General features: G+C 38.0%; 2 protein-coding genes across 3 annotated transcripts in view; one reads left to right on the top strand and one right to left on the bottom strand.

Moving 5' to 3' along the window:
- The window catches only part of uba7 (ubiquitin-like modifier activating enzyme 7), a 33,684-nt gene extending 32,860 nt beyond the window's left edge, over positions 1 to 824 (bottom strand). The window contains exons 1-2 of the mRNA XM_086292817.1: positions 322 to 824; positions 13 to 181 (exon numbers count right to left, since the gene is read on the bottom strand). Coding sequence (XP_086148943.1) covers positions 13 to 181; positions 322 to 368 — 216 coding nt within the window. The 5' untranslated portion in view covers positions 369 to 824. The remainder of the gene's footprint in view (positions 1 to 12; positions 182 to 321) is intronic.
- A 1,755-nt stretch (positions 825 to 2,579) lies between these two features.
- On the top strand, positions 2,580 to 14,459 carry LOC147330900 (macrophage-stimulating protein receptor-like). 2 transcript variants are annotated; one of them, XM_086292816.1, is made up of 21 exons: positions 2,580 to 2,633; positions 3,345 to 4,625; positions 6,030 to 6,200; positions 6,329 to 6,448; positions 6,550 to 6,720; positions 6,860 to 7,026; positions 8,131 to 8,260; positions 8,383 to 8,519; positions 8,620 to 8,799; positions 8,888 to 8,987; positions 9,103 to 9,333; positions 9,484 to 9,630; positions 9,729 to 9,891; positions 10,321 to 10,413; positions 10,649 to 10,834; positions 10,919 to 10,999; positions 11,097 to 11,278; positions 11,384 to 11,493; positions 12,325 to 12,490; positions 12,841 to 12,977; positions 13,298 to 14,459. In XM_086292816.1, exons 2-21 carry the CDS (start codon positions 3,429 to 3,431, stop codon positions 13,521 to 13,523), a joined length of 4,095 nt encoding a protein of 1,364 aa, XP_086148942.1. In that variant the 5' UTR covers positions 2,580 to 2,633; positions 3,345 to 3,428; the 3' UTR covers positions 13,524 to 14,459. The 2 variants fall into 2 exon arrangements, with proteins under 2 accessions (XP_086148942.1, XP_086148941.1); XM_086292815.1 differs by having other exon boundaries at positions 10,628 to 10,834.
- The last annotated feature ends 10,834 nt before the right edge of the window (positions 14,460 to 25,293 follow it).

Here is a 25,293-nt window from a genome sequence, read left to right as displayed (position 1 = left end):
CCTCTTGGATACCTGAGATGACAGGTCGCTCCATGTTGTCATTCCTTCGTCCTGGACAGTGACATGTTTAACTCCGGACAGGACCACATTCTTGGCTATTTCTACTCCCAGACCTTTCATTCCTGCTATGAGGACCTTGGCTGAGCCCATTCGGTGCATCGCCTCGTGGCCCAGAACATAACTGTGCAGATTAAAGAACACACAGTGTCATAAGTCATTTAAAACAATTTAAATACCAGCAATCATTCATTTTTTTAGACGATACCGCCGGTCACTTTTTGGCAGGTGTGCACTTTTTGGCACAACATCGCTGGTACTTACAGTTGTCGGGAGTAGAATCCTTCATCGATTTCAGAGATTTCTGACATTTTGTAAAAGCAGTTGAAGGCAAATCTGAGAGAGCTTAGAGAAAGAAATGTCCAGTCAAAACCCGGAACTTAATGTAAACCGGTTGTGACAAAAAGAAAAAAACAAACGTAGCCGTTTTCAGGAAAGTATTTCAGTTTCGATTCAGTCTCTGCAAGGTCCCACTAACAAACGCTTTCTGTAACCACTAGAGGGCGACTCGAAACTTTGTAACCTTTGTCTCCTCTGTAACAGCTTAGTGTTGGGTAACAATAAACGTTTCTCACTTTTTCATGTTTTCTCCTGCGAGTAGGAAAGTGCAGGTGAATTATTTATGATTCTCTGGCTGAATTTCTCTTTAGCTCTAGTTTCTCTGTGCTCACCTTAAATCTGAATATCAAATGTTTGTCTAAAAGCAGGATTTAATACATAAACGTTCAAGTCCTTAATGAAACTCACAGAATCCCCTCATGCATCAATAAAATAATCTATAATCTCAGTCTAGCAGTCAAAGAAAAAAAAAAAAACAACTACTGAATGTAGTACTGTATGTGTAGGATGGACCAAAAGTGACTCATTATTATCATCAGACAGAGAAATAAACAGGCTACCAGGGTAACTATGGTGTGACTGGGGAACACACAAGATTAGCAAATAATAATTTTTTTTAAAAAGTTGTTAGGATGTCCAAATTTTTGAAGTTATAGATGAAATTCATAGACAACACAACATTTCAGATGGTACAGTTTCACTTCCACTTCCAAAATGGTATAATAATAATAATAATAATAATAATAATAATAATAATAATAATAATAATAATAATAATAATAATAAAAAGTTTGAATACCCTTACTTTAAACAGTCTTCTGGGGATTTAATATCGGGCCAAATCAAAATCTAAACTGCAGTGAGCTCTAAGTCTGTTTGCTTGGCCCATGTCTTATGAGTCAGGCTGTCAGATACACAGATGTAAGCTGAGGAGCAAACATGATGGCCTTACAGCTATTGTTTTTGGCAGATTGTTTGATTAGTTTCTCACTCTGACTCAGTCCAGCAAGTCCTTGTGGAGTTAAAAAAAAAAAAAAAAAGAAAGAAAGAAAGAAAGGAAAAACCTTCTTTTCTTTTTTTTGCTCCTGCACTACCTCAGACTTTTTCTATGACATTAGGAGTAATGGTTGCTTGTGGATTTTTATGGTTTTAGGTCTGGAAGTGAAAGCCTGCTGAGTGACACTGCAGCATATGTTTACTTTGAACTTTGGATTCAGTAGTAGATGTTTAACTTCGGAGTATAAATCCACATTATAGCATTTCTGTTGGCACACTGATGACAGTGATGGTCATTTTGGCCTCAACTTTTACAGCCTCCATGTACCATCATCCAACAGAGCAAAGTTGAGGTTTTTCCATGTGTGTTTTATATCACTAATACATTTTATGTGATCTGTCAGGAGAATGGAATACATTCTTCCCATAACTTTCTGGCTGCTGAGGAGAAACTGTTCCTCATCCAAAAGCAATGTATTTTTGGCAAATGTCCCTCAGGCGCTGATATAAGCTACAGACTGCTTTCATAAGCCAAGATTTTTTCCACAAAAATTTAAGTCTGACTGGAAATATGTTTCAGGATGAAATATGACAAAGCTCTCTTGGAGAGGAAATTATGCGGATGGTCAAATTTAGCAACTACTTCATACTTCCTCGTTGCAGGCGCGGCTTGGTAGGGCAGAACCCGCTTAGGGAATATCACAGTCCACAGTCAAGCGAGTCAGAATGATGATGGCATTTCCGGTCTTTAACAGTTTAAAAAATTAAACATTGAATCATATTAGAAAACTTGTTTGAACGGGCAGTGTCATTCTCATTTTTACAGCACAAAAACGCCACGAATTATCGTTTGTTTTGTAATAATAACCAAATGAATATTGTTCCAGACATTTAGATGTACCTTGGCACGATAATGGCAGGATTTAAGGATATTAATTTCCACAGTATTTATTTTTTCAATGAAATTTGACTTATAATTTATCCAGATCTCCCGTCGATACAGTGCCATACAACTGTAAAAATGCAAATCTCTCTGTAGGTCTGATGACCTGATTTGTTTTTTTTTTTAATCACCCTTTAGACACAAGACCGCTGGCCTGGAATGCTTTTATTGTGAAGGGTTAGTAACTTCCTGTTTTGTTTTGTTTTTGGTTTTTTTTTTTTTGACGTGAGATCTTAAAGGAATGGGGGAATTCAGTGCCAGTGTAAACTCATTGATAGAGGTATTCAGTCGCTGTCAGGTGAGTGGAACTTCACTAGCATACGTATCTCTGAGGGATTCAAATTTGTTAAAGAAGTTGTTAAAGATTTCTTAAATTTTATTGGTTCCGGAGAACTTTCAGCTATTGGTCCATGTTAATGATTCCTATCCAAACAGTTCGAGTTAATACAAATGATTCTAACTGTAGTAGTATCGTGGTTTTCATTAGAAGTTATGTCATATAGTAATATGAAATTTACAGTAACGTAGTCCTTTATAAGCCTCCATGACCGTTTTGCACTGATAATAACTATTACTTTTGTGTATTTGACACATGTAATGTAGTTGTTACTCTGTATGTATTTTGTGTAGTTTTGGTGGGCTGAACGCTCCCATGGTTTCTCCACATGTTACAACGCGTTGTTTCTTGTCCGCTTTAGATTGTATCGTTATCCTCGCAAATTCTTGTTGGGTTTTACATGCCGTGACTGCGTATATTAGGTAATACTACCTTTTAAAATGAGGCATTTGCAGCTGAAGATAAGGAAATGCTTAATCAAGAGCCTCAAAAAGAAAAAGAAAAAAAGCAGCTGATACTTTCCTCCTTCCTCAGTTCTCCAGCTGTGTCTCAGATTAAGTAAGCTAAAATGTTTACAGTATGAAGTGGAGAATCTCGGCTGAATGTGAGAATCCAGTGGTACAGCTCCCTGTCTGGTAAATCTCAACATTCCTTCTCTGCTTTTTCTTGCAGAGCTCCCGCTGGTTCTCCAGAATGTTTTCTTTGAGAAAACTGTCTTATAGGTAGCATTTATTCACAGCAGACCATAAAGTGGAAATGGTCAGTTTGACTGCCTTGTTGACAGTATGGATATGGATGCTATCACAAACTGCCTTGGGGCAGCACACATGTCCTTCTACACCTCAGAGTTCCATAGATTTCACTGTAACATATTCCCTCCCCCACTTCCAAACCCAGAAACCAATACAGAACATTGCAGTGAACCCGGATAATGAACAAGTTTACATTGGATATCAGAATGCGGTAGTGGGAGTCAACAGTTCTATGAATAAAATATGGGAGGTGAAAACTGGACCTATAGGCAGTCCTGATTGTGAAACCTGTCTGGCATGCGATGTAGAAGTTCAACCCGAGGACCCAGTGGATACAGACAACGAGATTCTGCTTTTGGATCCTGCTCTAAATCTAGTTCCATACCTGTACATTTGTGGAAGTACTCGGTATGGGATCTGTTACTTTACTGACATTACCCTTGAAGCTCCTGCACCTCAATGTTTATACACAAAAAAAAGGAACTCTCCAACCTACTGTCGTGACTGTGTGGCCAGCCCATTTGGTACCAAGGCCATGATCGCTGAAGATGGGCAGACATCATACTTCTTTGTTGCAGCCTCTGTCAATGACAGAATAACACAGACGTACCCAAGGAGGTCATTATCAGTGCTGAGGCCACTTTCAACTGAAGATGGCTTTGACATGGTCACAAACGTGACAGTGCTTCCTGGACTACGTGACTCTTACAGCATTAACTACATCTACAGTTTCTCTGCCAAGGATTATGTCTACTTTCTTTCCTTGCAGAGGGAAAATCCCTACAAAAACGATTCAGCTTTTCAGACTCGTCTGGGACGACTGTCTATTTCTAATCCAGAGATGTGGATGTACAGAGAGCTTATTTTGGAGTGTCGGTACGAGCCAAAGCGCAGGAGAAGAAGGAGACGGACTTTCAAGGGTACTGTTTATAATGGATTACAGGCAGCACATTTCGGGCAAGTTGGGAAGGACTTGGCTGATGAGCTGAGGGTAGCTGAGGGAGAAAATGTTTTGTATGGGGTGTTCGCGGAGGTAAACAAGCATGGCCAGCCTCAGAAGAACTCAGCCCTCTGTACGTTTCCTTTAACTAAAATAAACCAAGAAATCGAGGCTGGTGAGGAGGCCTGCTGTAAGTCAAGTACAGAGCAGCTATCCAGAGGTCTCTGCCACTTCCAGCCATGTGAGAACTGCCCACATGAAGTGAGTAACTCTTTTTTTTATGCTCGAGTGTCATCAGAATATCACTATATGCCCATACAGGAAATGGTTTGTCCAGACAAGCATTGTATTATTAAGTCATTTGTGATGAGAGCAAAGTGGTTTACAGTACAGTATTATTATTTTCTTGAGCAATAAAGGATTGTATATTCAAAGTAAAACTAAAGTTAGTCCATAAATCTTGAAAATGAAAATGATGTTTGCCTGCGGTAAATCTGATGAAGGTGAGTGTGTGTGAGAGAGAGAGAACAGGGAGGGATGGATGAGTCACTGGTGTGACCTGCATGTTGCGACACCATTACTCTGTTCTGTTTCAGTCACTGCTCAGTAAGTTTCAGTCTTTCTCAATGAAAAGGTGTGAACTGTTTGTAGTACAAGGCTTTGGTAAAAAAAACAGTTGCAGTTTCTTTTCATTTTAAAACAAATAACTGAGAGGACACAAACTGCCTCAGGGCAGCACACGTGTCCTTCCAGTCCTAGCAGGTCAGTGGATTTCACTGTGGAATATTTCCTCCCCAACTTCCAAATACACAAACCAATACAGAAGAGAAAGGTACTGGACGGTAAAGGCAGGTTCAGCCTTATAAGAACATGCACACCTCTCTCTTGAAACACCTTGAATGTAGCTATGGTTCCTCACGTCAAAATAAAATAAAGGTGTGGTCTTTCCTTTTATGGCGCTCAGTCTGTGTCCTTTGAGCTCCCACAGGCATGTACACCTACGGGAATGTGTGCCAGGAAACACAAGCTATAAATCCTGCTGATAAAAATGTGGAACTTCAAGGGGAGGGTCAGTGTTGGACTGTACTCATCTCTATTTGAGTAGGAAATAGGATGAATATGAAAGAAGTGAGGGGCAAGATTTTTACTTATTGAATCTGGTGTGTTCAATACAGTGAACTGCATTTCTATTTAAGCATTAAAGTCTGAGAAGCTCAAATGGTGTAAAAATTGGACATTGAAGTGAGAACTCAAATATGGGCATGCTGGGGCAGGTCAGCTTAATTACCTCACCAGTCTTGCAAATCCTGCTTTTTTTCTGGTTGCTGACCTTTTTTTTAAACCAGTCTAACTCATGTTTTGCACGCCCACCATGCAAATGTTTAGTTTCAGCAGAAGACAGAAACTACTCTGAGAAACAGTCACCAAGTCAACAACGCTGAGGTCACTGCTGTTTTATGACTTTCCACTCACGGCTTGTTACCATGACTGGAGGAAACTACAGCACTTCCTCTATAAATGAATACAATTAAGAATTTTTTTCCATCCCTTTTTCTTGTCACACAAACACGTCTTCATGTACTTATTCTAGAATAGAGGCAGATATGCTGAAGATGAAACTCCTTGAGCTGTCCATGTGTAAACATGTTTTTTCTGCTTGTACAGAACTCTGATAGCAGATGCACTGATAAGCCCACTCTGGTGTCAAAGCCATACTACAGAATCGATCTCTTCAACAGTGAGATGAGAAATGTACTGTTTACTTCAGTTCTGGTGAACACGATTGAGACTCATACGGTGGGCCATTTTGGCACGTCAGATGGGAGGATACTCCAGGTAATAACATGGTGTTGGGCTGGAGAGTACGCTGAAGTTTGAATGCATTATAAAGTACTGAATGTAGATGTTTTTGCTATGATTTCCATGAATCCTCGCGACATTACCTCTCTGTTTCACATGTTTAGGTGATTCTAAGTTCCTATAACCATATTATTTTTGCCAACTATTCACTGGGAGAGACTGCAGTTTCGAGGAACGCAGCTGTGTACTCTGAGGATTCACTTCTCTTTGTGGTTGGAAATAAGGTAACACTCGTAATACCTGCCACAGGTACTGCTTATCTCTTGATGAATTTTCCCTTGTATGTCTTTTATAACACCCTCATCTTACTCTCTCCACGATCAAGATGTTCAGGGTGCCTTCTACAGGACCAGGGTGTGCACATTTTAAGACGTGCCCCATGTGTTTGAACGCTCCGTTTTTCATGAACTGTGGCTGGTGTTCGGGAATCTGCTCAAGGCAGGAGGAGTGTAGCTCACAGTGGAACAAAAAGTCTTGCGGACCCATCATAACAGAGGTAGATCTGTCACTCTGTGTGACTCTGTGATAAGCCATTGCATGGTTAAACAAAATGAGTCATAAAGTTCCTCCAGTCACACTGATTATACATACACATAATTAGCTACTGATTTATGTTGGTAATTTTATTTTTCCAGTTTTTTCCTAAAATGGTCCCTGCTGGTGGTGTGACTGAAGTGACGCTGTGCGGATCAGAATTTCAGTCTGTTCTGCGGCCGCCCATCATCAGTGGCAAAACCCACATCGTTACTGTGGGCTCGGGGACCGTGTGTGATGTCCTGCCTGAAAAGAGCAATAGTAACAGGTGAGTAGTTCAATCCCACGTGTAGTCCATTTCCTCGTGTTGGAAGTGCTGCTCAATGTGCTGCTCAGACTTAATTAAAAAATGATGGTATTGAGCTCTTTATTGGTTATATAACTGATGTATTATTTCAGACATATAAACTTCTGTTCTTAACATCTCAGTGACATCTTTGGTCAAATTTTTGTGCAAAACAATAATTTGGGGCTGATTGGCTCAGAGGAGGCAGGGAAAAAGATTATTGGACAAGAATGACAATAACAGCGTTGAGACTGACAGCGTAGTGATGTCAAGAACAGAAAAGCAACACTAAGGAAAACAGGCAGATGAGTAATGGATTGGATTTATATAGCGCTTTTCAAGGCACCCAAAGCGCTTTACAATACCACTATTCATTCACTCTCACATTCATACACTGGTGGAGGCAGCTACAGTTGTAGCCACAGCTGCCCTGGGGCAGACTGACAGAAGCGAGGCTGCCATCGGCCCCCCTGGCCAACACCAGTAGGCAAGTAGGGTAAAGTGTCTTGCCCAGGGACACAACGACCTGGACAGAGAGCCCAGGGATCGAACCGGCGACCTTCCGGTTACAGATGCGATTCCCAACCCCTTGAGCCACGGTCGAGTGATTACAGTTCGTCCTTATTGAATTTAGTTCTCCTCTTGGGTCTCAGAGTACAGGCTTATTTTTTTTCCTAGAGTTTCCAAAAGTAGAGTAGAAGGTAGAGCCTTGAGCTATTAGGCCTGCTCCTGTGGACTCAGTTCTAGTTTGGTTTCAGGAGGCAGATTAGATATATAAGTTTTCCTGAATGAAACTTTTCATAGCTTTAATAAGGGCTGATCATCGACCATAGTCTTGTATGCTGCTATACGCAAAACAGCTCGGGGAGTTCTCATAATGCTCTGAGCACTTAACCTTGACGACCCTCTTTTCAGTCGCCACTCGTAAATATGACGCTCTTGCATGTCATTAACTTTTATCTTCTCTCTCACATGATTTGTCTTTTATTCTGTTAGTCGTTTGTTATCCCTTTATGGGAAACATCAGATGGCTCATATTCTCTCATAGAACTAACAGACATGCCATTCCCTGTGTCTCTAATACAGACTGGTGTGCAAAATCAGGGAAGAGACACCAAACCAGGGACTCAACATCACTCTGGAAGTGAATGAGGGAGAGGTGGAGGGCATTTTCTCAGTTGAAGGCACAGCTCAGATTTCTGGCTTGTCATTTGTGGTGAGATCAATTTTTAAATGGCACCACCCTGTTATAAACTCTCTGTTTTCTAATTATCAGAAATAATTTCTGTAATGCATTTTGGAATCACGATGTGATTTACTTTGTGTGTTTCTTATTAGACACCCAGCATAACAGAAATCAAGCCTGATTACGGGCCCTTGTTTGGAGGAACAGTGGTTACATTAACAGGCAGATATCTTAACACAGGAGTAACAAGAAATGTCAAAATTGGAGATAAAAACTGCACCATTCAAAAGTGAGTAACATAGACGCTACAACACATTGGTTTTGCTGTGCATTTAAGCAGGTAGCCTTAGTTATGTATAGTTGGTTATTTGAATTTCTATTGCTTTCAGTGTTTCTGAAGGAAAGGGGACTTTGTCTTCAATCGTCTGCCACACAGAAGCTGCTGAGGCTGTTGGGGAACTACCTGTGAAAGTCATTATTGACAGCCTTCAAGTGAATGACACTAAGATGTTTTCCTACAAGAATAATCCTGTTATAAACTCTGTGTTTCCGAATTGCAGTTTCCAAAGGTATGACACTAAACTGGTCTAACTAATAGGCTTACCACCAAGTTCCTCATCAAAACTAGCAGGCATGCTAATTTATATTGCCTTACAGAGGCTCCAAGCTGGTGATAGAAGGTCAGAATCTTGATGTTGCTAACAAAATTGTGGTTGAGTACACTCTGAAATCTCACTTCAGTGAGCCTCTTCAACGGGTAAGTAAGGTTTTGTAAAACTTTACTGGGATTTTTTTCTAATGCAGTTACATTTTTCAGTTAATTAATTTTAACTTGATTGCAAACAGCATATTATTTTTTTGTTTTACCTCAGGTTTGCAGTGGCACAAGAAATGCCACACACATGGAGTGCTGGGTTCCTGCTTTTCCAGAACAAATTCCAGATACCATTTTTAAAACTGGAGTGCTTTCTATTCACATAGATGGGGAAAATGACGCCTGGAAAAGTAACTTTTCCTACTACCCTAATGCCCAAGTCATTCCCTTTGAAAACGATGACAGTATATTACTTCTAAAACCAGGAGAGGACGAGGTTTCACTGCATGTATGTTCACACACTCATGTGCAGTTTTTCCTGCTCTGTCATTTGTTTGGCTGTTTGTACAAAAACCTCAGGAACAGTAGTTGCATTCTTCACAAGACAACAATTACTGCTTGTGTTTTAATATTTAAACCCTTTTTCAATTTGTAACAGCATAAAAAATTGGATGCAGTACAAACATGTATGAAGATCACAATGACCATTGGTGATGCGGTCTGCAAAGCGCAGGTTTTGCAAAATGAGCTGACCTGCAGGATTCCTAAAGGCCTGGTTGTTCCCAGCAACGGGCTGCCTGTTAGGGTAAGAATCATCTGTTTAAGCCATCCTAAATCACTTATGGAGACTCATATTTAAATAAATGTATTTAACAAGAGGGATCATATTTTCCACTGCTGCAGGTGTTTGTGAACCATGACGTTTATGATATGGGTACAGTGCTCTTTGATGACAGCTTCAACAACAATGCGATTGCAGGCATTGTCCTGGGCATCATTGCCGCACTGGTAGTAGGAGCTGCCCTTGCATTAATTGTTATGATTAATTTAAGGAAAAAAAAGAGAGGTGAGAAAGACTTTGCTATTTTGTGATGCATTTCAATAAACTGACATACTTTACTAAGCAATCTTGCAACAAATTTTAATTACATGCATCTGTCAGTCGTTCTTAGCCGACCTTCGGCTCACCGGTGCTTCACACATTATCCTCAGTGGATTCTTCCCTTGTGTCATTCACAATTTAGTAAAAAAAAGTTATATATAAAAAGCTCTACATGGCCAAGCTCATGACATAAGGTTTCAGCTAATCCACTGAGATCATATTCTAGCAGGTGGCATGAAGCACCTTGTAACTGTGTATTCTAAAAACTGTTATAAAAATGACCATGCTATTATTTTAAATTTATATGCACACCTTCAGAATGTATTTTGTCCTGTCTCTCTCTATGATTTTTCTTTGTTAACTGATTTTGATTGATTGAATTCTCCCCTCCAGCCACCATAGAGAATCGCTTATCAGCGATGATGTCACATAATCTACGCCTGAGCAACAATAATTCTTCTTCTCCAACAGATGACTACAGACAGGGTGAGAGATTCAAGCCATGAACTGATTCAGTTTAATGTGTCAAAGAACAACCTGACTAATAAAGTTATTTAGGAACATTTATTATTATTGATAATCTTTTTTTTTTTATCCCAGTCCATTAAATACTTTCATGCTTTTCATTCTTCGCATGTACTCAGATTTTATCAGTTATTTATTTGCCTGTTTATGTTTTTTCTCTAATGCATTACAATAGATCTTTACTATCAAACTTCAGGTTCAGCAGGACTGGCTTTCCAGGGTTTATTGTACAGTGCCAGCTCTGATCATCTATCTGTTCCTTTGATGCCACGAGACAATATCTCAATGGTTAGCCTGAATTCCAATATTCTTGAAGAGGTCAAAGATGTGCTAATCCCACCTGAGATGCTCTCAATTGAGGATAGTCAGATTATTGGCAAAGGTGAACCTCAGTATTGTACAATTGTTATTACTAATTTGCCAATTTAGCACAGAATTCCTATAAGGCAATTTTCTTCTAATATAGGTCACTTTGGGACAGTTTATCATGGATACCTGTTAGACAGCAACAAGAAAGAAATCCACTGTGCTATTAAATCACTGAACAGTAAGTGAATATCAGTTTATTTCATAAAAGAAATTGGTGTTTTGTGAGCTGCTGGCTGGTAGATTAAAGTATTTTATTATATGTGTTTTATTAACAGGGATAACAGATTTCCAGGAAGTAGACCAGTTCCTCAGAGAGGGGATCATTATGAAAGGCTTTAACCACCCTAACATACTGTCACTGTTGGGTATCATGCTGCCCAAAGAAGGGCTCCCCCTGGTGGTTCTGCCATATATGAAGCATGGAGATCTGCGCCATTTCATCCGTTCTAAGAACAGGGTAAATTAAACTGTGGGGACTGTGAAGATGCTCTATTCACGCCATTACAAGTTTTGTCCTTAGATCTCTCTTTTTTTGTTTTTACAAACTCTTTGTCCTTTACAGAATCCAACAGTGAAAGACCTGATTGGGTTTGGTCTTCAGGTTGCCAGGGGAATGGAGTACTTAGCCCAAAAGAAATTTGTTCACAGAGACCTGGCTGCGCGTAACTGCATGTGAGTGTGACTCATGCACTGATTACTGGCCTTAATATGAAAGACTTTGACTCACTACAAGCAAACGTATTTGTTGTTGGCCATAAGGGGAAATAATTCTGCAGTTTTAGCCGTTTTAAATTTGTGAACACATTGTTGTAGTCAGTTGTATATAGCAAAATGAAATTATTTCATGAAAATAATTTGATGTTCATTGCAAAGCTTGTTAATAAATTCATCAGCTTTCAGGCATCTTTTAAAATTATTAGTTATTTTCTGCAATGTTAAAAAAAAGTATTAGATAAAAGTGACAAATGTACATTAACATGATTTTGAAAAAAAAAAATCATTTTTATTTTAGATTCTTTTTTCTACATGAAAGATAGTTTAGATCAGAGGTCCCCAGCCGTTTTTGCATCACAGACCAGTTTATGTCCGACAATTTTTTCATGTACTGGCCTTTAAGGTGTTGCAGATGAATACAACAAAATAAAACAAGTACCGATACCAAAAAAAGGAAAATTTATTCATAACACACGGGAAAAATAAAATAAATAATAAAAAACGCTAAAAAGCCCGAAAACCATAAATTTCACACCCGAACCTTAACTCTCACGGCCCGGTACCAAACGACTCACGGACTGGCCTGGAGGTTGGGACCGCTGGTTTAGATGTTAAACACATAGCTTACTCAACATGTATAAGCTTACACCATTAGATCTCATCATAGAGAACATGGTTGATATTCACTGACACTCGTTGTACACGTGCTAGTCTACATGTTAGAAATGTAAAGTAGAAATATGTTATTTGAACTAGATAGTCCATTCTTAAGATGTTTTGTCTTGACAGGCTGGATGAAAACTTCACAGTAAAGGTTGCTGACTTTGGTATGGCAAGAGACGTCTATGCCAAGGAGTACTACAGCATTCAAGATCACAAAAGGGTGAAGCTCCCTGTAAAGTGGATGGCCATCGAAAGCCTGCAAACACAGAAGTTCACAACCAAGTCTGATGTTGTAAGTGTGCCTAATTAATCAAGCCAATGAAGATCATTTTAAATCAGGGGTGCCCAATCCCGGTCCTCGAGAGCTACCATCCTGCAGCTTTTAGATGCATCCTTGTTCCCACACACCCGAATCAAATGAATGGCTTGTTATCAGGCCTTTGCCAAACATGATGGCATGCTGAAGAGGTAATCAAGCCATTTGATTCAGCTGTGTTGGAGTAGGGATGCATCTAAAAGCTGCAGGATAGTAGCTCTCGAGGACTGGGATTGGGCAGCCCTGTTTTAAATCAATCACTCAACCAATCAATCAATCAATCAATCAATATACATACAATATATTATTCTTTATCTGTTTCACAGTGGTCATATGGCATCTTACTGTGGGAGCTGTTAACCAGAGGTGCTAGCCCGTATCCAGAGGTGGACCCCTATGACATCACGCAGTACTTGTTGAAGGGACGTCGGCTTCTGCAGCCACAGTATTGCCCAGACACCCTGTAAGAATTAGCACCCTTTCACTATCCCGTAGCATATGGGCATTATTAGATAAGATAACTCTTTATTGTCATTGCACAGTCATACATAGTACAATAGTGCAATGAAATTGGAAAACTGTCCTACGTCGGCATTATGTAACGTTGATGTCTTTAGTGGCCTCAATTCCACCCTGCATACCTCTAAATCACAGGGATTTAATCCTATGCTACTTTGTATTTGAGAAAAAACAATGCCCGTTATTCAGTAGTGTCTTCACCTGCTTACTCTTTTACTTACTCAGCTTTTCATTCAATAATTTACGCAATTATTCATTCCACAGCTATGTAATCATGCTGGCGTGTTGGGACCCGGAGCCTGAGTGTAGACCTACCTTCCATAGCTTGGCTACCGAAGTGCAGCGCATCCTGTCCAATCTGAAAGGAGAGCACTACATCAGTTTGAAGGTTACCTACGTCAACTTAGACCAGCCAAGGCCTTACCCCTCCCTAGTTGGAAGTGAAGCCACAGCCTCAGACTTGGACACAGACTCTAATGGTAGCAGCTGAAGGTGCAATGACACAAAGCTCTTTGGCAGGATCACGGCATCCAGAGTTGGAAAACATACAAGAGAAAAGGACAGCTTATAAAAATGTTTATGTGTATAAACCCGAGCACGCTGAACATTTTGCTACTGATTTATTTGACACTGTAGGCATTATAAACTCTAACTGGAGGGAAAAACCCCACTGGAAGATTCATACTGGTTACTAAATTTTTTTTGTGACAAAATAGAAGCAGCATGCTGACTTATTTTCTATAACACGAGCGTGAATGAGACAAAATGAATGTAAAATAGAGCCTTGTTCTTAGACTTGCAGAACAGGGTTGAGTGGTACGTACATGGTGTTATTCACACATATAGTACGTGTCTCTAAATGTCTCTAAATCAGTACCTTAAACTTTGGGGCCATATGAACAGTGACTTGTGCTCAGGGGTTAACAGTTTTCATATTTGCACCACAATTGTTTTGCCATATGGGCTAACTTAAATTGTTTTATTTAGGTCTGTAGCATGTAGATTTAAAAAGAATACACGTGTGCATCTTACATCACACATGTAAAATAACTCAGTCGACACAAATTTGGAGCCGCTCATACAAAAAAAGCTCTGGGCCCAGAGTTATGAAAGTGAGCTTTTTGTCCTGTGTGGAAACACATCCATGCTTGTAATTATCACTAGAGGGCAACAAATGCCTTATTCTGAAGAAAACTTGAGTTGCTGGTGCAGTGATGTTCTGCACTACAGCAGTCGTCTCCACACAAAGGTGCCGCACAATCGGTACAACTATATTTAACTAAACCTCAGAGAACCAGATTCACAGTTTCACTGAGTGAATGTAACACATTACGGTCTTTTCATTTCAATCAGCAAAATGTAACCTGCAAAGCATTTTGATGAATTTCTGTGTCTTTTGCTTTTAATTAAAATAATCTCCATAGTACATAGGACATTTGAAGGTCATTTATTATATGGGCACTGATTTTAATCTTCTATACTGACGCTGTAATGTGGTTTCAAACTGATAGTTTATTTTCACGGACTAGCTTTCCACCAAGAGCAATGAATTCAGTTCAAAGATAGTTGAGTTTTGTTATTGCTCCATTTATTTTTGTTGAACCAAAGACCGATCGGATCTTTTCAGTAGCTTCCACAGTCAAGCGGGGTTTTATACAAAATGCTTGATTCCATATAATCTTCTCCAAAAAGACTTATTGTGAATAAACAGTATGAAAAAACCTACAGCAGATGGGCAAACAGGAACATTCCAGCTTTTTAAAAAATCAATTTAAAATTTTATTCAGAGCACCGCAGCAAGTACAAAAGTTCTTCATGAAAGTGGATCGTCAAAGCCAAAGATGAAAATGATGCTGAGTGCATTGACACAGGTCTGAGGCAGTGCAGCGCTTGTTCTCTGCCAGGTAGATGAGAGGAAAAACACAAACTGTTTGAGTCTGAATAATGTTAGCTCAACCAGAGTGAAAACTGCATGCCTCTACCTAATCTGTGTATCTAGCATTTGTAATACTCTATGAATAATTTATGGATCTAAATAAAGATTTTCTTTTTCCATCCCTTGCCTTTAGGTACTGTAAAGGTGGTAGCAATAATGACAAGCTCTGGTTACACTCAGGTCCAGATATTGGGGGGAAAAAATCTAATGAGCTGGCCTAAAGACTAAAGAGAATCTGTTTTTTCCCCCCTATGAACATTGTGTAAGATGCCTTTATTTAAGTCATGCTGAAGCATGCATAGGATCTATTTTGATTGTATGCTACTAATGACCTACAGGAATTTTAAAAATGGTTTTGTTATCAACCTTTTCTATTCAGATCATTTTAAAAATGTATTTTTAGACAGTATGTGATGAGCACGAGCTCATGCAGTAAGCACTCAAAGCTTCAACTCAATGAACCTAAAGCAGTAGAAAGACACAGCACGTAGCTTAACTGTTCCTCAGACTCAGGGTTAAGCTTTTTTAGACAAGCGCTATAAACCATCAGTCTTTACAAAAAATATAGATTTGTGACATAGCATGGATTTTAAATAAAAAGTGAAATCAATTTTGGGAACGAAAAAGTTTTTTTTTACATTGTTTTTCTTATGATATGGAAATCAGAGTGATTTTTTCTTCTCCTGTGACAAAATTTCTCTTTGCGTGTTGATTTCGGCAGATGTGCTGAGCAACTGTCAGGTGTGGCACTACAAAAAGACACTACAAATGTGAAGTATGTTGGAAAAAGTGAAAGTAAATGTGCTCGGCCGACTATGTGTGAATAAACAGATCTCTTAATGGACTTCAGTTGAAGCCACAGTTGACTCATTTGTTGCTTACTGAAACTAAAGAAACTGATGACTGGCACTACCACTAGGACATCTACATAGCTTAAAATGGGTTGCCCTGTGATCTGTTACTGAATTTTGTGTAATTGGTGGCCTTGCAGAAGGATTTTAAATAAAATGCTCCTAATATTTCCGAGATTGATGTTGATGTTCCTCAAACACATAATCCCATAATCCAAATTATGCAACGTGAATGTATTTTCTTTAGAACGTACCCATGTTTGTTTGTTTTTCACACACATACACGCACACACACGAACAAAGCAATCTAATAAATTTCTGACTTACTTTTCAAATCAGATATACCAAACATCAGGGAAACCTCTGTTTCCTGATGTCATAATGACTTTAAAGTTGAAATGAATGCTGTTTGCAACCAGCAACTCCAAATGTAAATGTAAACGTAGCATTAGTCCATACCAGTTTAAGCCTGAGGACAGAACAATAGCAGACATTGGTATTTTTTCCAACAGGAGCTTCTTGATGCATGCTCAGCCATCCAGGTAAGTAAATGTCAAAAAGTTGTGGATATTATGTTTTGAGTTTCCCCAACCTTATAAACAGTAAATATAGTACATGTAGTACGTATAATACACATTAATAATTAGGAGGAAAAGAAGTTAAATGATGGAGGGGCAATCATTAACGAATATTATTGTATAACTAACAATACAATTTCAAAGCAACCCTCAGCATAAGCACATCATTTCAGCTGGTCTGTTTATTCAGAACCACTAAATACTGAATGTTCCTCCTCTTTGCACACACAGCCACACAAACACCTTCCTATCCAAACCCACAGTGATGGGGAATAGCTCAACTGAACAGAGAGCAGACCCCTAAAGTGTCTGGTCTAAAATTCCTTTTGTTGTCTACAACAGTATATATTTATAAATAATTTAAACTTTTATTTCACACTGCCCTGGTTTTGGAGCAGAGTTGGTTGAAATCTGCAAGTATCATACAGCAGCTGTTGTGTGATCTGTGGCAAACTGGACCAGAGAAGTAACAAACTTTAAGATTTCAGTGGATCTAAACACATAACAAACATAATTTGCACGCTTACTTTGTGTATTCAGTTTCATAGCTAAAATAAAATAATGATAATTTAGTATAAATTAAATAGTTTCATAGATATGCAATGCAAGTTCACTGTAGAATCTTCCAGAATAACTGCACATGAATAGAGACATTTTTGTTTAAAATTAGAAGCTGAAGGAACGGATAAGGTGCCAAATTCTAAATGTTCCACTGTTTGTAATGTCACGGATGCAGTTGCCAGTTTATTTTGGCTGATGATGATGAGCTGAGTGACATGTTCAGCATTTGCTTTTTATGTTGGAGGTATCTGATCAGACACACTCCTCTGAGTTTTTTAATATACAGATAAACAAGAGTGAATTAAAAAGAACTGCATTTGGAGACTGATCTTCAAACTCCAGAGAGGCAACAAACTTCTGCAGAACAAGCTTCCTGCGGTTTGTCTGTGACTGATATAATGGTAATGATACTGTATGGTGATTTAGTGAAGTTGCAAGTGATCTGCATTACATCACTTGGTATAAAAAAGGCCGGGGAAGTGAGAGAAAATAAAAGAAACTTACCTGATTCACAGTTGTTGAGCTACTCCCTGCAGCTGTTTGGGCTGTGCATGCAATTCGCAGTCTGAGGTTTTCATCATTGATCAAGGTCTCCCTATTTTTCAAGATGTTGCTCAGAAAATAGAAAAAAACTGGGCTGAGAGAGACAGAGAAAGGAAATATGACTCTATAACAAGACTGTGCAAGCTTAATTACTTACTAATAAGTTTGCATAAGGGTCATCAGCTTTCTTCTTGTTTACCTTTGTATACATTCATGTAACATTTAATAAATCAAATTTAAAGTCTTCTGTATGACATAATATTTACTCAATATTTCAAATTACAGCATATTATGCAGTCAAAAGGAATGAATTTCACAGTGCTCTAAAGTGCTTCATTTTTATTTAATTGCAAAATCATACATCATAGGTGATCTGGTATTTTCATGATACTATTGAAATTGTTCCTAAGTAATGGACTAATGTAACTGAGTCCTTTGCATGTTAAAAATCCCTCTTTTATTTTCAGAATATCTTGCATACATGTTGCACGCTTTCGCACGTCTGTTCTCTGAACTCAGTCCTCTATCCTTGAGCTTGTGTACCATCAGTAGCTACCTGAATAGCGAGGCAGTCTTCCTCCCTCTCCCTTGCGCTTCTCCATTGTTGCAATGCATTCAGAGGGAGGATGAGGAGTTGGGAGGTCACAGATGGAGAGAAGTGTTCTGTTTGTTCCTGTCTCTGCTCTCTGAGTGAATGTCTCCACAGATGGGATTATATTGAAAAGCAAACACAAATTTGCAGAGCAATGAAAGTGCTTTAGAACCACAAGGCCATGTACACAGTTAACTGTTCTTGTTTTTTTCCCCCATTTGGAGTTTTTCATTAGCCGTCATCAGTGCGCTAATGCATTTTCTGGCTTACAAAACGCACATGTGGATTACAGTATTCATCCACATGCTGAATGTGTTATTATGATAACAAAACAAATCTAATTAAATGTGATTAAATATTGAATGCATTCTAATACCATATCCAGTCATTGCCATCAAAACTCATGCACTCTGATGACTCAGTGGCACGGGTAACCATGAAAATGTATATGCACATAGAAACTCTGAACATCATGCGTACGTTCCTACAGTTTTAACTTCAGTCACACAGATTCATTGTCCCTGACTCCTTTTATCCTCCTTCTATTTCAGTGGATAGGCTCACAAAGTTGTGCCTACTGTGAATTCCTGGTTAGAATTAGCTTCCATAGTGACAGCTAGAAGGTATTTTTTATGTATATGCCAAATATGTTATTATATAACTAAAATAATGGAGAATTCCTTTTAGCTGATAAATACTTTCTTTAATGTGAATGTGTGATAAAATACTGTCAATAAAATAAATTATGTTTGTTTTTATTTTACCATCAAGTTTACCATCATTTAATGGGTTTAAAACGCGATTAATGTGATTCACCTTGCAAACCTGTGTGTGATTTATAGGTATTCATGGGCATGCACTTCTTTCATGCTGGATATGTGCTTTGTGCATGCATTATATCTTATTACTGACTTTATTATTATTGAACAGGCTAACCGTTGATGCACCAACAAAGGGAAAAACACAATGTTGTCCTTTAATGTCCTATTAAAAATATAATAACATAGAGTGAAGGAAACGCGTCATTACCTTAGTACAATGATTTAATAATGTACATTAGTTGCTCATAATTACAATAAAAACAAGTTCTTATTCAGCATTCTTATTCTGAATGATGTGACCTACTTGGCACTGTGCTGTTCTGTGCTATGCTATGCTTCTCCACACTGAGTTTGGTTATTTATGGATACATCTTTGGCCCATGGTGTTTTCAGGTGACAGAATAAAATCCTGAACTCATGGCATGCTAATGGCTTTCCTTTCTATTTAAACTTAAATATGGAACAATCAGACAGTAATACAACCCATAAGACAAACCTTAAACATCCAGATTGAGCTGAAATAAACTCTTAACACTTCAATCATTGTGACATTACATGACAGTTAGACAAAGTTGTTCCTAATTACATTAATGCAATGTGTCTTTTGTTCTCTTTACGGTGTCATAATTAGTTTAATTAGTAACACCTGTGGTGTTATTAACTACTTTTTCAGTCCAGATTGGCTGTTATTAAAAGGGTCTATTGCAAGAAGAACACTGAGTCATTACTGTTGTTCATCAAGGTTGTACAACAGAGAGTATAAACTCCATCAAACCAACCTCCCCAGTTATTAGGGCAAACCTAATACATGATGGACCTTAACCAAATTTCTTACAAACATAGATCAATCTGAGGCTTTCTTTGTGTTTATAAATAAGAAGAAATAAGAAGCTAAGTTAGCCCCTATAGTGTATCCAACACTAAAGGGAACTTCTTACATGTAGTCTCAGTACTTACTCTTGTATACATCTTTGTTCATCTGCAGGGCAGAGCAATTGATTTTTCCCAGCGGGCCACAATTAGGGCTTAATTGCAACATCCACTCTTACCAGTAACAGTTCATAAAGAGATCAAATTAATATTGAGCAGAACTGTGTTTAGCTTATTGGTGCAATCCTCCACAACAGTCCCAGTTTCTCACATGGCCCCCAGGAATCTTAATTGCTCACACCTGGTCTACTGTATGCTTTGTATATGTATACAGAATTGTTACACAGCTTCTTTTTCACTCTGTTATGGAGCAGCCTGAATTGTTTACATAAACCTGTAAATATTTGGACCATGGTTGGACAGGAAAGATGGGGTAGCAAAATTTAGATTTTAATTTAATTTAATTTAATTATTAATGGGTTAATACGCGTATTTACATAAATAATGCATATATACAATGCAGAAATATCAATATACATATATTAATAGGCAGTTGATTTGATCAGTTTTTCATTTTAATTAAAGTATATGTGAGTGTCTTATCTCAATAGCAAATATTCTAAATGGTCATATTTATCTATTCGGCTATAATATTTGCTGTCTTAGTTGCATAAACAAAATATAAAGTATGTATAAACTAGCAAAAATGTTTCATTGAAAAAGTCTGTGATTGGCTGATAACCTGGCTGACCAGTCCCCTACCTTCAAGGCTGTTAACAAGTGTTGGAAGAATTTCCTGCTTTGCTAGTTTCCTGCCCAGGAACAATGTAGCAATAGTTTTGGCTCCGTCAGCCTGTAAAAGTCACACTTAACATTTGCTGAGAATGTGTCAACTTTTAAATTTCACACCATGTCCCAGTTTTGGAAGCAATTTTACAGTATGTGATATATTTAAATGCCTTGAAAGAATTTGGAATGAATGGACAAAACCATTGTTATATGTGCTGTATACCTTGTCCAATATAGTAGATGTTTTAAACAGACTTTCTTGTGCTAAGCTTATGGTCAAGTCGACAACAATAACAATTAAGAACTATGTCATAACTGCTATCAAGCATAAAAATCTTAAAGGCTCATTTAAATTCTACTTATATTTCGATATTAAAATTATATTATTTGAGTTATATTTGTTTTTCAAGTATGAAATACTCAAATTTCTCCTTATACCCAAAGGAAACACCAGAGCAGTCCAAGGAGTTCACACTGATCATAAACTTCAAACAGAAAGGCGCCAGCTTTCCTCATTACATTCATTACATACGCCTGTCCTGCTGTACCGAACACCAATAAGACACTTTCCATGCGTTCTTTAAATGTCACGTATTTTCAGTGGCCAAAACCCACCAATTTGCCCACGTTTACAGAGTTTACATGGAAATTTGTTCATGACAGGGGAAAAATGAACCACGTGAACCATGTTAGCATTCGTTACCAGAGTTCAGACAGGTTTGTAGACAGAAAATGTGGATAAGAGAGATTTTCTGTTATGCTGATATGTATTTGTCTTCCAAAAGCCCTGTTGTTGCTTGTGAGCCTGTTGCCATGACAACCATCATTTGATACCAGAGGTGTGTAGGAAGGCAGAGAGATATGGTTGAAAATTAGCAAACGGCTTTATGCATGTTTTATAATCTATTCATAATTTTCACGTATGACTGTTTTGTCGAGGGAATAAATAAAATCAGACTGGAACACAAATATACATATGTGAGAGAATAACACCCATTCAAGTATTGAGTAACTAACGGTTATTTTCCATCCCATGATTAATTAGAAGGATTATTATACTGCATTTCCCAAAGTGAATACATCACTGGGAATACTCTGAATATATATATATATATATATATATATATATATATATATATATATATATATATATATATATATCATCTTCATTATGCGGATGTTGTAGTGACCTATATCTCTCTCTTGGTACCACCCAGTACCTGCAAGGAACATATTTATTTGATTAAAGGTCAGCTCATTCAACTGAAATGTAGACAGATTATATGTTTCTCTTTATAGGTGTAACATTCTTTTGTGGGTTGCAGAAGTAGAATCTGTAATATTAATCATCGACACTGAAGTTTCATAAAAGACACATCCAATATCTTTTTTTTGTAGACTTAATCTGCTCACCCCCCCCCCTTTTTTTTTTTTTAAACTATAACAGTGTATCAAGTGTAATATTTCTGCATCCACCATAGCCTGCAGCAATTAGGAAAGAGTCCCACTGTTTATGAAAGTGGTTAACTGCTGGTGAAGACCCAAAGGCAAGCCTCATAAACTGTGAATTAGCGCAAGAGAACTCAGAGATAAATTGCCTTTCAACACAAGCACAGAGACTTCAGTACTTATTAGGATATGAAACCTTTAAAATTCGCTAATTTGTTCATTGTTGTTGCTTTGTTCCACAAACAGTGCCAAACAATGTAGTGCACCAAACTAAAGTTTGCTCCCCCAAATTTCCCTCTCTTTACTAAAATTTAGGAGCATGTTACATGACCTGATATTTTTCCCGCTTAGCTCACTTCGACACATGATGCGGTAGATTATTATGGGCTGTTTGCTTTGACACAGAATACATGCATGCATCACTAGTTATCAGCTGACCAACATCATGGACATCCAGTCTCACTGTGTTGGGTAGCTATGGTAACCTCAAAGAGCACCAAATGTTCTGCTTGAAGTGTGAGGGTATCATCTGTGACACTGAGTCTGCTTTCCTGTAAGGAGGCAAAAACCAATCAAATTTCAAATGACTTCTCCAACTGTTTATGGCTGATTACTCTTGAGGGTCAATTTACCTAAATGTCAAAACAACAAACACAAACAACAAACTCACAAATGATCGCAATTACTAAAACATCATGGAGAGGTCCAGTTGAATTTGCTCACTGAGATTCAGTTTTATCAGAACGCTAAGGACACAACACAGGGAGGGATACATTGCTGCTGATTCTTACTTGAACAGGTCAAAGCTCCAGTATAATAAATGGAGAATAAATGCATGATACTAGAGTATTAATTGAAACATTATTGTAACTTGGATTTGTTGACTAGCTTGAATATTATTTTACGTCCATCCATTTTCTTCAGCTTATACAAATCATAGTTGGGGCTGGAGCCTACCCCAGCTGTTGTAGGGCAATAGGCGATGCACACCCTGGATTAACATAGAGGTAGATAACCATTCACACCTGTGGTTAACATTCATGTCTTTGGACTGTCGGAGGAAGCCAGAGTACCTGGAAAGAACCCACACAAGCACAGGAAGAACATGCAAACATTACAGAGAAAGACCCTGACTTGGATACGAACTCAGGGCCTTCTTTCTGTGAGGTGGCAGTGTTAAGCACCTAAAACAACATTAAAAACTAACATTTACTTGTGGTTTTACTTTTAAATGTAAAACACTGCATTTTGTATGAATGGATAAATGACAGTGAATACATACACTATCATGTTGTATGCTCTAATCATTACAAGAGTAATTCTGTGTAATGCACCAAGACTAAACATATTATTGTAATGTAATCGAGTTAAAGATGTCCTTTTTAAATTATTTAAAGGTCTTCTCATTTAGAACCCTTTCTGCCTTACTCCACATTATTATTTTAATTTTAACATTGGTCTTCTGCATTAACCTTCCCGCTGGACTACTATTTGCATTTTGCCGCAGTGTTTATATGTTACATTGAATAAATGGGAATGTGTTCACATGAAGTCTTTCTTTATGTCTTAAGAGACTGCTGTAATAGCTGTCAAGGTCTCCACTGATGCTTGAGAAGCATGCCTTCAGTCCTTCAAAGGTTTTCATCACAGACCCCATGACTATTGGTTTTGGTTTCTATGGCAACTAAGTTAAAATATAAGTTGACTCATCTTTTTACAAACATGAGTACAGCATTGTGAAGAAAAAAAATATTTTGGTCAGAAAAGGATTTAAGAGCAAAGCCTTTTCTGCAAAGAAGTGAAAAAATAAATAAATACATTTTTTTTCTTTTCAATAAAACAGTGAAGAAATTGTGCTGATTTAACAACATTGTTTGATCTGCTGGAATAACTTTTTTCTGTCTTTTCTCAAGATCTAGAAGGTGTAACATAATGTACTGGGATAAATTATTGTCATGTCTGGTGTGGTATTAACAAAACCCACTCTGTATTTGAAATCCTTCACTGAAGGAACTGATTTCAGACACAGACAAAAAGACAAACATCTTGGACCTGTTAAGCAGGGAGCCATTTGAGTCCATTCACAGACTTACAAATGCTGGATTAACTACATGCAGCCATGGTAACATAAGGATGAGCAGAGCATTGAGTAGTTTCTGAGAAGCACAGTGAGATAGTGCCTGCGAGCTTAATGACGCAGATTCCACTTTTGCGTATGCTTTTACTGTATGACCGACTAAAAAGCCTGTGGTTAATTACGAATGATATAAATCACATTAGGGGGATATAGTGCATGTTTTGTTCAGGAAAGAACTAAGTAGAGAGTGTTTCTCTTTATTAGATAAAACATATTTAACATTCTTTCAAATGCACAAGGCAAAATAGCTTTAACAATGGGTAGTTATTAATTCTGAATTCCGCATTCATAAAAATGATACAGTCTGTTGCCGTTAACCAAATTTGCAATGACTGCTGAAGGTCGAAATCCACATTAATGTGATTCACTTTGAAATGGCTGTCTGTGCAAGTTTCTCATCGTGACGCAATGAATTAGACATGTAACTAATAAATATCCAACATTAAATAAGAGTAAAATAAGAGTGAAGTGTGCACAGTGAACCAAAGCTCAGAGATACGAGGGTCTTCAGGCCGACGAGACTCAATAAATGTGAAAAATGTTTGTCTAAACTTTCGAGGCGCTAAAATCATTGGATTTTAATTTAAATTCAGCAGCAAGAATTAAATTACAACCAACCCCAGAGTCTCTTAGATCTGGAAATGATGCTCATGGTTGTTTTAAAGATACCTGTTGTGAGATTTGTTAGTGCAAAATGACTTGCACTACAGTTTCTTCTATCAAATGGCACCACACTGCAAAATCCTTGTCCCTAAGAGGCTGTTACTATGGTGACAGCACACGGACAACATTGATGTCAGAGCCAATCTTGCAGTTGTATCGAGCATGTGGACATACAAATATTCAAATGTAAACACGGGTGTGGAGTAAATACATATTCTACACATGTTGCAATCCTTCATTATACATATCTAAAATGACCTGCTGTCCTTCAGCTCCTTTGACAATGAATTAGATTTATATAACACTTTTTTGGACTTGCTGACCACTCAAAGCACAGGGAAGTATCACGTCTCAAGGCTGTCACACTAGATTCTTTATGACTGTTCTAGACAGTGTCTCAAGCACCCTGGACACTCTCCAAATATCTTTTATCTAATAATATTGGTTTTCAGGAAATACAGAGGCCTCAC

Source organism: Aulonocara sp. 'chitande type north' Nkhata Bay, linkage group LG5, assembly GCF_057382095.1.
Source record: "Aulonocara sp. 'chitande type north' Nkhata Bay isolate Kocher_YH1m ecotype deep benthic linkage group LG5, A_spYH_male_GT1.1, whole genome shotgun sequence".
Taxonomy (NCBI): domain Eukaryota; kingdom Metazoa; phylum Chordata; class Actinopteri; order Cichliformes; family Cichlidae; genus Aulonocara; species Aulonocara sp. 'chitande type north' Nkhata Bay.
The sequence above is the reverse complement of the archived record's forward strand: the minus strand, read 5'-3'. Positions and strand labels throughout refer to the sequence as shown.

Excerpts from the sequence above, each read along its gene's own strand:
- LOC147330900 (XM_086292815.1), top strand. The coding sequence starts at position 3,429 with ATGGTCAGTTTGACTGCCTTGTTGACAGTATGGATATGGATGCTATCA. Across the intron at positions 4,626-6,029 it reads GTGAGAACTGCCCACATGAA|AACTCTGATAGCAGATGCAC; the intron begins GTGAGTAACTCT and ends CTGCTTGTACAG. Across the intron at positions 6,721-6,859 it reads GCGGACCCATCATAACAGAG|TTTTTTCCTAAAATGGTCCC; the intron begins GTAGATCTGTCA and ends TTATTTTTCCAG.